Source organism: Parasteatoda tepidariorum, chromosome 1 (assembly GCF_982258835.1).
Source record: "Parasteatoda tepidariorum strain Cologne lab strain chromosome 1, Ptep-v5.0, whole genome shotgun sequence".
Taxonomy (NCBI): domain Eukaryota; kingdom Metazoa; phylum Arthropoda; class Arachnida; order Araneae; family Theridiidae; genus Parasteatoda; species Parasteatoda tepidariorum.
This window is the reverse complement of record NC_141755.1, coordinates 62,964,730-62,977,564: the sequence shown is the minus strand read 5'-3', so window position 1 is coordinate 62,977,564 and position 12,835 is coordinate 62,964,730. Positions and strand designations below refer to the sequence as shown.

At 29.9% G+C, this 12,835-nt stretch overlaps 1 protein-coding gene across 1 annotated transcript; it reads right to left on the bottom strand.

The window, feature by feature from the left end:
* Nucleotides 1-3,461: 3,461 nt before the first annotated feature.
* On the bottom strand, nt 3,462-11,377 carry LOC107452949 (uncharacterized). Its single transcript, XM_016069579.4, has 3 exons — nt 10,301-11,377; nt 7,104-7,525; nt 3,462-5,449 (listed from the first exon to the last, which is right to left on the bottom strand). Exons 1-3 carry the CDS (start codon nt 11,227-11,229, stop codon nt 5,382-5,384), a joined length of 1,419 nt encoding a protein of 472 aa, XP_015925065.4. The 5' UTR covers nt 11,230-11,377; the 3' UTR covers nt 3,462-5,381.
* Between the last annotated feature and the right edge of the window lie 1,458 nt (nt 11,378-12,835).

The following is a 12,835-nucleotide window of genomic DNA, read 5'->3' as shown; positions in this document are numbered from 1 at the left end:
AATATATGTATTCAGCTTTGTGTTTAAATTATAATAAGCCTTAAATTTTTTTATCTTATGAGAAAAACGAAAACAATTTAATAATTTGAATCAGAGAAAAGGCTTAGTTTTCAAAAGAACTGTTTTTTCTTTCTAAAGAGAAATAAATTAAATAGACAAGATGGGTTTAAACAGGGAAAAAAATAATGGCTGTGAAATGAGGGTAAGTTGGTTATCGTTTCGAAATTATTAGTCATTATGAAATTGATCAGCATTACACTAATTCTTGATGATGTGAATGAAACGTAATGGTGGGCGTGTTCTGTTAGATGCACCCAGGGACTAATATAGGGGACTGCCTTTATAACTATGGATGCACCGCTCGATCTAGCCACTCGTTCCGTGCACATGCGAATCTTTAGCACGAATCGCATTCCAGTGCGATTGCTCGTGTGAACGTGCAGTGAAAAAGCTACGTACTCACCTTACTACGAGAAAGCTACGATGTGATTTCCGAGCTTCCGATCGCCGTCATGAGAAAAATAGAACTTGACTGACGCAAAAGAATATACATCACTTTTTGTAAAAGAATGTATATCACCAAATCAAACGATTTTTAAAGATTTATTCTTCTAAATTAAAATGAGATAAAATACTAGGAATTGAGAAAGCATTCCCTGGAGTTGACGAGCTCAGCGAGTTGGTACTAGTATTCGTACTTTTATTTACGTCGCACTAGAGCTGCACGATGGGCTATTGGCGACGATCTGGGAAACATCCCTGAAGATGATCCGGAGACAACATACGAACGTTACATCTCGTTTTACTGGGAGGACACATTCACACTCCATCCTTCCGCAAATCATAATCATAATTTTGATCTAAACCACAGCACTATAAATCTCCGATGTACCCCAAGAGGTATTGCGTTGTTGAGGGAACTGGGAGGACTTTGTGACCCTGATAGATTTAGCTTGCGCCGGTCACAAATTTGTACACTGGCAGTCTTCGACCGGCAGGGCTGAGCAAGTTGGAGTGGTTTCTCTTCATTTCTTAAGACTGTGACATACAAAGAAGGTCACAAACTATATGCCATACGTATACTCAAGTGAACTACATTTTTTTCCCAAATTTATAAATTAACTTTAAAAATAACATGTAGTAAACGAAAATTATTTTGTCTGATTCGAAATAACAATTTTACGCTATACAGATTTAAAATTGGAATTTTCATTAAAAATATAACATTTTCTACTTTTCCTTATTTTATTCCCGTCGGCAAATAGTATAATTTTTGGTACTGGTATTGGTTTATCTATCAATACCTGTCACATCATCACAGCGGTTCATTAACCATTTTTTAAATCTTTTTTCGCAATATTAAGGACATTATAGTAATGATAAAATATATACCAGGTTTTGGAAACGAAATTCAAATTGAAGCTCTTATACGTATTAAAACTATTTGAACTATATATATATATATATATATATATATATATATATATATATATATATATATATATATATATATATATATATATATATATATATATATATATATATATATACATACAGTAGAGCGCCGATTATCTGAACTGCTCGGGACCGAACGTAGTTCGGATAATGAAAAGTTCGGACAGTAGGAAAGTTATTTAAAATCTAGTTTAAATGATTATTATTTATGCACTAGCTTCCCTTCACACTTTTTCTGGACTTAGGACTGGCAGTACCATCTAAAATATCTCTGGCGTGTTTAAAACTTTTTTTTCAATTTTTAAATATTTTTTTGTATTACTTTTTTTTCAATTTGAATTATTTTTATCATATTTCAGCTTTTTTATAATTTTTTTGTCAATTACTGATTTTTACCACGTTTTTCTTTATTTTCCATTGCAAAAGATATTCAGCAAAAACTTTTGTTTCAAAGAAGATGCTCTATTTTGTGCAGCGACATCCTTTATTCTTTTTAAATAAATCAACTGAACTGGATCAACATCATTTTGACGTTCTAGCCAATTCATTGCAATATCTAATGAATTGCATGCTTCTATATGAGAAGGTCCACTATCTTGAACTTGATCACCTACTTCTTCCTCTTTGTCTGTAGAGTTCCGATTTTCATTAAAAATTTCAGCAACAATTTCATCATCAATTAAAATTTGAAATCCTAAGTCGTTTTCATTGTCTCGACACCAGTCTTAAATTTCTTCTGCTGTATAACCTGGCATCTTTTCACCCGAAAAATCTACTGATTCAGAAACTTCAGTTTCGTTTGTTTTTCTGTTAAGAATTTTATTCCAAGATTTAAGATTCCAAGCACTGTAATCACTAATCATTAACCATAAATGAAAAGTACCCATGATCCAATTGTAGAACTTCAGCAGTTATCTATTCATAAACACCTTCCTCATTCCAAAGATTGTAGATTGTCAAAATGAAGCTCGCATTCTTTGAAGATAATTTTCAGTTGAAGAGGGCTAAAGGGGTATGTAGGTCAAACTGCATAACAATACATTTTTGCATGGCTACTATAAGAAAACTGCTGAAGAAGGTTGCAAATTAAATATGGTCTTCAGATGTAGTGGATATTTTTCATTCTTCTAAATTTAGAAAAAATGTCGACAAGTTAAAAAGTATTCTAAACTTAAAAAAAAGGAGCGAATTTGGACGTAGTTCGGATAATTGGACGTTCGGATAATCGGCGCTCTACTATATATTTATATATATATATATATATATATATATATACATATATATATATATATACATATATATATACATATACATATATATATACATATACATATACATATATACATATACATATACATATATACATATACATATACATATATACATATACATATATATATATATATATATATATATATATATATATATATATATATATATATATATATATATATATATATATATATATATATATATATATATATATATATATATATATATATATATATATAAAATAAATACAAGAAGTTCAAAATGAAGATAAAACGAAGAAAAATTATAGACATATGAAAAAGGGTGGGAAAATAATAAGTAAAAAAGTAACAAACAGCAGCTTAAAAAAAAAAGGATGAAGTTTTATTTAAATAAAACTTCATCCTTTTAAACTGTTGTTTGTTATTTTTTTACTTATTATTTTCCCACCCTTTTTCATATGTCTATAATTTTTCTTTGTTTTATCTTCATTTTGAACTTATCTAATGAGTTCTGTTTACTTGCAGCTTATGCGCAATAAATGAAACTTACTGTTTTTCTTAACTTTCTTCGTGTTTTCTTGTATTTATTTTATATATATATATATATATATATATATATGTGTGTGTACATATATATGTGTGTGTTTCAATAAGTTAAGTAAGAAAATAAGATAAGAAAAAACGTATTAGTTAGCTTTTTGAATAGTGTGAAATAAATAATATAATTTATGAAGAAAAAGAATAAAACATTGAAATATTTAAAAAGAGAAATTTTATTTATGAAATAAAAGTTTTAACCACATAATTCAGCACCTTATAAGAGTAAATAAACATATGTTACAAAGTATTGAACCCATTTGACCAATTTGAACCGCCCTTTTAAAAGGGATGTTTGGTTTCTCTAAAAAGAAAAAAAGTGGTAGCCCAAGTGTTTCATTATTAAGATTTATTTTGAATAAACAAGATAGTTTTGTCTTTCTTGATATGTTAATTATATAAATAATTTTATTTCGCTTTATTATATTTTATCTATTATATTTTTAAAGTTTAAGTGCTAGATAACAGAAGGAAGTATCCACTTGGTTTAAGCAAATTTGAATTACCACTTTTTTTCACGTAAGTGTTTTTCATGTATAGACAATTGTGGCCAGACAGTAATGGGTTAAAAACACTATTTTTTTATTAGTACATATTTTCATAGCCATATAATATTCAAAACCATTTAATATATTTGAGTAAAACATTGTCATGAATAATATTTAATGAAAATCATTTTTTTATTACACTTTGATATGATAAACTAATTTGTGATGTGAGAAAAAATGACATAATCAAATTGTTTTATTAGATACAGTCATAAATAATTTTTGCCTTAAAAATATTAAAAATATGCTAACAGAACGACAATTGGAACATGTAGCAACGACAAGTAGAATTTACATGACCTTCTTATGTCTTCGGACCTTTAGCTTTTCATCCATTAAACGTGCTCCTAGCAACTGATTTGGCCAGTTTCCATCCAGAGAATATTAAGATCATTAACTCATTTAGCCATTACGGCGCTTAGTATAATGAAGCCCATAATTCTGGTTCACGTGTTATACCAGCCCTAAACCGAAGGTTAATATTATACGTTTACACATACAACATAAGAAATAATTTAGATTGTGAGTAGGATATTTACTATCCAAAATAATTTTTGTTTTAATTTAAACATGCAAAGGCCAGTTTTTTTCATTAAATTACCCTTAAATAGTTTGCACAACAAAAATAATGATTGAATACAATGAACGAATGATTGAATACAATGATTATAACAATATTTTACTTAACATAGTTTTTTTTAAAGGTTTTAAAATAAATTTGAAGTAATTTTTTTAATTACTTTTCTAAATTTAATTTTTTTATTAATGTTTGATAAAGTAAAAATGATTCTGCAATAAGAAATAATGAAGATAAAACTAAATGATTCTCTTATTTAGATAAATTTTTTCCTTGCCGTTCAAAATGTCCAACAGTAAGACAAACTTCCTCAAAGATAATTGCTTTGTAAATAATCAGAAATAGTCAATACAAGTGTTTATGTTGTTAACAATATTTTAAATTCTTCTCATTTGTGGTACCAAAGGACTTAGGTTAAAAGTACAGTTAAAATCATTTTTTGAACAACATAACACTTTACAAAGCAATTCTTGCTTTGTAAGCATTCTCTTGCCGCCAAGGCGCAAAAGTAATTAAAAATATCTTAAATACTTTTTAACAGATATTTTAAATACTTTTTCAAAAGGAAATTAGGTGGTAAAAAGAAATCGAGATAATGGTTCAGTTCACTCCTTAAACAATACAAAACCGCGTTTTGCAAAGTAATTTATACTCCTCAAAGATAAATACTTTGCAAATATTCATAAATAGTCAGCACAAGTGTCTAATAAGTTAAAAAAAATATTTTAAATACTTTTTAAATGTGACACAAAAGGATTCTGGAAGTTGAAAGAAATCGAGAGGATGGACAATCATTTGAGTTCACACTTTAAACACTCTGTTATCTAAATAAACATAGTACATAAAATATTAAAAACAGTGTTCATGAAAGTGTGTAAATTGAGACACTATAGCACAGCCATAATTTTCATGAACTTGTCAGAATTCAGTATAGTCCTTTTCTTGTTAATCTTATGCTTCATCATCACTAGAGGTTTCAACATTTTCACAAAACTCTTTAAATTTCTTCTTAAAATCTTCTGAAATAAAAGAGAATAAAATGAAATGAATTCAATTTATATAGGATGCACTGCAATTGCCACCTTTCATATGCAGTTTTTAGACACTTCGTCAAAAAATTAGAGTAAAATAATTTATAATATACTAGTTAGTATTCAAGAGAGGAAAAAACAAAATTGCTATCAAACAGTTCTGAATCATTAACAAGGAAAGCGAGAAAAAAATTCATCAAAACCTGTTCTATTACCAAAGTAAACAGAGAAATAAGGCAAGATAATTATTTGAAATCATCCTGCTCTTGATATTTTTAATTCAACTGCTCACAATACTAGTTCTTCATCAAATTTTGATGTTTATGTTTAATGTGTATGCTTTTTTGCTTCATTTTTGATAATTTAATAAATACATTTATTAGGGGTAGAAAATATGTAACACCTTTAATGTTCCATATGCATTTTTGAACAAAAATAGTTTCATATCATTTAAAGAACTGATTATTTATAGCCACAGGCGGAGCTAACACCTTGAAATCCTCCTGCTGAACATTTGTGAGAGCCTGTTCCGTCTCCTTAAATAATAATCATAAAATTTCCAACCAATTCATTAAATAGAAGTAAAAATAAATAATTGTTCGTTAGATTTTTCGAAAGAATGATATAATTATTGAAAATTGAAAAATTAGAAAATACTTTGCATTTGTTTGATCATCGATAAGGCTTCAGTCCCTGCTCGCTGTCCTTGTCAACCCCGGAACTGCTTTCGCCGCAATTCCTTCGGATTGTTTCCCAATTTCAGCTCATCATTGTATACTTATGTATTTATTCTTGCTTTTTATGCATGCTGAACTCTTTTTGAAATGAAGTGAAACCTCATGTGGAACCTTTGATTTATAAACATTTCTTTCAATTTATATGCATCACAATTTGGTTACAATATTCATTACAAATGCTACTTCGAAATTACATTTAGGTCAAATAATTCATAGAATTTTTATATATACAAAAATTATAAATTTCAGGGCTTGGAGATGCAACAGTTTTTTTTTAATCATAAACTTAAGTAAGAAATATGTGTAAAAACAAAAGAAAAAGTTAAGAAAATAAAAAAATAATTAAGCATTTCAAGCTGTGTCCATTTTCGTAAGCAAGCATTTCGAGCAAGGTCCATTTTAGTAAACATGCATTTCGAGTTGTGCCCCTTTTTATAAACACGCATTTCGAGCTGCATCCAGTTTTGAAAATACGCATTTCGAGCTGCGTCCATTTTTATAAACACGTATTTAGCTATGTCCATTTTCGTAAACACGCATTTAGAGCGATGTCTATTTTCGTAAACAAGTGTTTTGAGCTATGTTCATTTCGTAAACTCGCATTTCGAACTATGCCCAAAATTCGCCGACGATATATATGCATTAGTGTTTCACATAATACGATAGGTACATATTAACATATTAATTAAGAAATACTTAATATGCAGTAAATGTAATGCTAATAGAGGGGGAAAAAAAGATACTTAAAATCTGTGGTTAAGAACTATGACGGAATTATATCAGGTCAAATAAATAAATATTTGCTAAAATATATAGAAATACAGGTGTTTTTCAGATACGGTAGATATCAAGCAAATAAGTAAACTTAAAATAATGTTTAGTGTGCATTATATTAAAAAGCATACCTGTTTGTGTGCATTTAACTCCAGGTTTCAAGACTAAATTACAGACGTTTTTTACAAATCCATGTTGCAAACTGTTCTCCAGATTTATTCTCGTGTAACTGTCCAGTTTAAGCAAGTCCGTTACAAATACCCAAGTCTGCCAAAACAATGCTGTGTTCCATGTTTCAAGTTCATGTGTCTCTTCATCCTCATCTGAAGCGGACCTGAAACACTTGTGCGCTGAATCTGCTGCTGCATTGAAGTTGGACATGACTAACAACTTGCTCAATTGGTTGTCTCTACGTCTGCAATTGAATTCGGAATATTGATCTTGCCAAAGCGCCAGCAGACCACCCGAGAACATCTCCAGCAAGATGATGCCCAAGCCCCACATGTCGCATTTTTCAGCGTCAACTTTGCCTTTCACGAAGCATTCAGGGGGTCTGAAATGTAAAACATGGTATACATATCGATCATGCACAGCATATTCTCAATGAAATATAAATTAAATCTGGTCATATTCAAATAGATTTTAAGGGAGGAAGAAATTTGTAGTTTCCTATGTAATTGAAAAGAAAGGGGAGGGGAGGAGCAATCTTTGCATAAGATAAATGTAGTTGTGGGTAAAGTGAGGAATATACAGTCAAACCCCGCTATAGTGAACTCCCGGATATAGCGAACGAAATGTTCGGTCTCGTGCCTTGCTATACACGGATAATGTTATTTTTTGAGGATACAGTGAGCCAAAAAAGTGAGGAAGTTGGATATAAGGAACTTTTTTCTGTTTCCGACTGATTTTTTTCGTAATTTTTTTGTAACAATTTTGAAATTTCTACTTCAAAATAAGTACATATACCGATTTTTAAAGAGATTTATAGAGGGGAATGTAGCGATAAGCATTTTTTCTTGTTTGCTCCTTTTATCTCACTTTCCCATCCCTAAACAAACCAAGCAGATGCTTCCAACTCAGGCAGACGATGCACATATAAGGTGTCAGTGGGATCAATATGCATTTTCTGTCAGAGGGAATGAGTAATTAATCATTATTGGTCAAAGGGTTGGACACTAATATGTGTTGATAAGGCCCTCATTTCAACTCCTTTTTGATAAAAGTCTTTTGCAGTTTAAAAAATCCTGCAAACAAGTGTCTCAAATTTAACTATGGCGAGCAGTAAACGTAAAACGTTCTCCATTGATGATAAAATGGGCATAATCAGAAAAAATGAAAATGGATGCAATCAAGCTGATATTTGCAGGGAATATAAACTATCCATATCTGCAGCTTGTAACATATGGAAAAATAGGCAATTAATAATGTCTGCTCATGAAAAAAATTTAGATGGCAGAAAAAAGTTGAGAAAAGCAGATCACAAGGATGTTGAAGAAGTATTACTGAAGTAGTTCACCAATCGAAGAAGCCGCAATCTTCCAGTATCTGGACTAATGTCGATGAATTTGCTAAGCAACTTTATGAGACTACTTTTATGTGCTCGAATGGCAGGTTAGACAGGTTTAAAAAGCGGAATAACGGAAATTCAGGAAAAATTATCTGAGAGACGGGAAGTGTTTCCATATCTGATGTTGAGGATTGCTCATCAGCTACAGATTACTAATTTTTTTTTTGTACGCAAGACGAAGAGTAATGAAAAATAACACATTTTTTGCTACTACATAATATTTTTCAGTCATTTATTTGAATAATGTGTAATGAAAGGGAGGAGTTTGGGAACCATTAGTTAAATTACCTGAGTAACGGATATAGTGAACTCCCGGTTATAGTGAACCGAAATTTCGTTCCCTTGAAGGTTCCCTATAGCGGGATTTGACTGTATTAAGAAAACATATTGTGACAACACTGGGGAACATGTGATAACATTTTGAATTGTGAGAACACTGGGGAACAAACTTTCTGTTACATTTATACCTAATTTTGCTGTTTCTTTTCTGATTCGAATGTAGGAATTTCATATCTGAAAGTATTCTTGCTTGTAAAGCTACAGATTTGTTTTTGAAAAAGAGATTTTTAGTTTCTATTTTATAGAAATGTGCAAGTTTAAAAACGTTGTATATAACAAGGGATTGGATAAATGTTGCGACAAATTTCTATGGTAGCTAGGAGGCATCATCAGAATTAAAATTCCATAGGAACCCATGCCCGGAAATGTCATAGTACGCGGCTAGGGGCACTTCCTTGCTATGACCTGCTCAAAAGTACACCAGGAAACAATTCATACTAGGGAAGTGCCCCTAGTTGCGTACGATGGCAATTCCGTTCAGGGATTCTTATGCAATTGTAATCCTGATGATGAGCCTTAACTCTCAAAGAAGTTTATCGCAGTATTTATGAGACTCCCTGTTTTTTTAGGACGCTTTTGATCTTGTACATTTTGACTAAAAATGTCATTAAAAAAACTGTAGCTTGCCGAAAGAAACCAATTGCAGATTTGAAATCAGCAACGTGAAAATATGCAAGATCCGTTAAAAAATCAAATGCATCAGGAAAAAAATATTGCTCCTTAGTGTAATTAGTAAGTTTTTTTTCCAGAGAAATTATACTGAGATTGTGGCAAGACATATTTATTTTAGCTTTAGAAACTGATAAAAAATGCTTATTAACTAACTGTTTATGATCATCTATTTATTATAAACTTTCTTTTAATTTCAGTATAAAAGTGCAAAACCTCCTATTTTAGTTGAGACTGCTAGAGGGATATCGAAAGAACAGATCTAGATATAAATTGGGAATAAGTTTCAAAATTCTATTAGTTAGAGGTGAATCAAAATTCTTATTAGAGGTTTCAAAATTCAATTATTTATATATTATTCTGAGGAGGGGTTAATTGGATGTACAGGATAGGATATGATGCTCGGCTAAGTGTTGAATGATAGTGATTTTTTTATTTTTTTTATTCTGTGTTAACATCTAATGCTCTGTATTCTATAATAAAATGCCGAAAAAATAATTTATTTATTTATTTTTAACCATAGTAATTTTAATAGTGAAATTGTAAAATTGCAATTGTTCTAAAAATGAAAATAAAGGGTTTTGCCATGTATATACAATCAATTTTCATTTACAAAAAATTTCAGTTATTTCTTCTTATTTACTCAGTTTAGTAATTTTAAAAAATATTATTATTTTTTAAAATTTCTTCTACATTTTTATGACAGTTTAAAGTAGTAACAGGCATAAAAAATTAATTTTAAGAAAAACCTACCGATAATATTCGTAGAAACCAACTGCATCTTCTTTAACTTCCTTAGAGTTTTCTTTAAGTTTTGCCATATGCTGGAAATTAGCAAGAACTGCTTTGGAATTATAAGCATCATATTTTCCTCCGAATTCCAACACGATACTGTCTGGCTCTAAATTTAGGTGATAAAGATTTTTACTGTGCAAGTATTGAAGTCCCATCAATATGTCGTGAGTCCACTTGATTGCAAAACGAAAAAAATCAACTCTGTTATTGAAGCCATCGTTATATAAAATATCGCCCAATCCATTCCTCCATGAAATTTCCTGTACAACATAAAAAGGGTCCACACTTGTTGCATGAAACTTGTAAAGGCTTAAAACACTGTTATGATTTAAATCAGGCCAGAATTCCCTCTCCGTCTTGGTGAGTTCGTTTTCATCGATTCTCTTGTAATAAATGTTCTTACTCAATATAATTTTTATATTTCGATCGTAATCACCCCTGCGCAAAGCATATCTGCGATGCAATTTCACTTTACGGTTGATATCCTCGGGAGATTCCTCAAAATCATCGCAGTCGAATGGTTTTGGTGTTCTAAACAAACTTACAACGTACCACCTCAGATTGGAGTTGGTAAATATCGGAGCTATGAAGAACCAGGCGATATAGCACGGAATTGCGCAGTATTTAGAGAAGAAGCTGATGAAGTAGTTCAAAGAAGTTAGGCATCTTAACAGAGAGTTCTGAGGAAAGTAGTCACTCGGGAGTTGTTCTTTAGCCCGGATCATGTTTAAGAAGTCAGGAAAATAGGCTGTAAAACACATAACTAAAGAACAAACGAAATGTAGTAAATAGAATTGGTAGTATAATGCTGTTCCTTTCCTTGGTTTTTTGACCCCGGGAAGATTTCTGATAGTTTCACACAAAACCAGGCTTAGTAAATTTATCATTTCGTCAAATTATATCTTTACTGTTTATAAATCAGTGTTGTCTTCCTACAGCGGGAAATCTGCTGCTTTATCGATTAGGGGGAAGGTTCGAGGGGAGTGAAACGGGGTTTGAAAAATCGCGACCTAAGCGCCAAAGGTAAAAATAAGCAGGGAGCATTATCGATTGGTTTGGGGAGATGGAACTCAGAATTATCTATAAATATATCAAAGCGTTTTAATTTATATCTTGACCTTTAAAAAGTAATTTATGAAATATAAATTATAACAGACTAAGAAGAGGCACAGGAAAACTAATTCGAATTCTTTCAGGATCATTCCATGTGAAATGGAAGCCATCATGTCACAAATTTTGATAAAAATGTTTTGTGAAAAAAATTCATGCTAAAAAAGTTAAAAAAACAATTTTTTTAAAAATCTTTTAGATTAAAACTGCGATGGCGGCGTACTTGGAAATTTAACTCAATTTAACAAATAGGCGTAGCTAGAGAAGGTGACTCATGTGTTCTTAACGCTGAAAACTTTTTTTATTTTATTTACGTGGAAATTATCTTAATTTTTGTGTCATTAGAGGGAAGAAAAAAAGTGACGACTTCCTAATAATATATATATTTAAAAATTTGCTTTAAAATAATTTCTTGGAGAAATCTTTTTGCAAATTTCAAGAATTTTTTACATTAGATATAAAATTTATACTATCTAAATGTTTTTTTTTCACATAATGTTAATTATATACTTTACAACATTAAAAGAATCAAGAGAGTGCGTTTTATTTTCGGTCATTAAAAAATAAAAAATGGGTTTTCTGCTAATAAAATTTGGTTTTTAAATTTTTTTTTGTAAAACACACAATTAAACAGATGAAAAAGATGCACAGAAAAAAAAAAATTAAAATAGAACTTATTCATAAGAGTTGAGAAATTTAGCAAATGCATATGAGTGTGCACATTAATCGAGCATGTTTAAAGAATAATTAATAAAGGACCCAAATACAAATTAAAAAATAAAATCATTAAATATAAATAATAAAGGTAGAAAATAAAGAAATAAAGACAATTTTTTTTTTAAAATTTAAAGTACAGATTATACGTTAAAGTACAAAAAAGCACCCTCTAAGTAAAATTTTAAATAAACGGAGAAAACTGTTTCATGAATAATCTTTATCTTTTTGTAATTTGTCTAGCAATCTGAAAATTTGTGAAATGCATTTTAAAGCGTCCATTTTATCATAAAAATTATTTCTCTTTTCATTGCAATAAAAGTCTTTTTTTATTAAATATTTTTCTTACCATTTTAATAAAACGTTGTAATTTTCAAAAGTGTGCTCTATTTTAAAGTAGGCGATGGAAATTAGTGAATTGTATTCTTTTGGTCTTTAATGTAACGTTAAAACTTAGGTAATTTTTTCATTACGTCAAGGACTTTTTCAGTATACCATTAAGAAAAATATTTTTTTGTTCTAATGCGAAGTAAGTAAATTAAAAAAATTATTACTCAACTACAAGCGCTTATACTCGACTCAATTTTGATATCTTAAAATGAAATAAATTTAAATTTAACCACTAAATAATAAGAAATGTGTTATTAAAATCTAATTCTCGTTTGATGA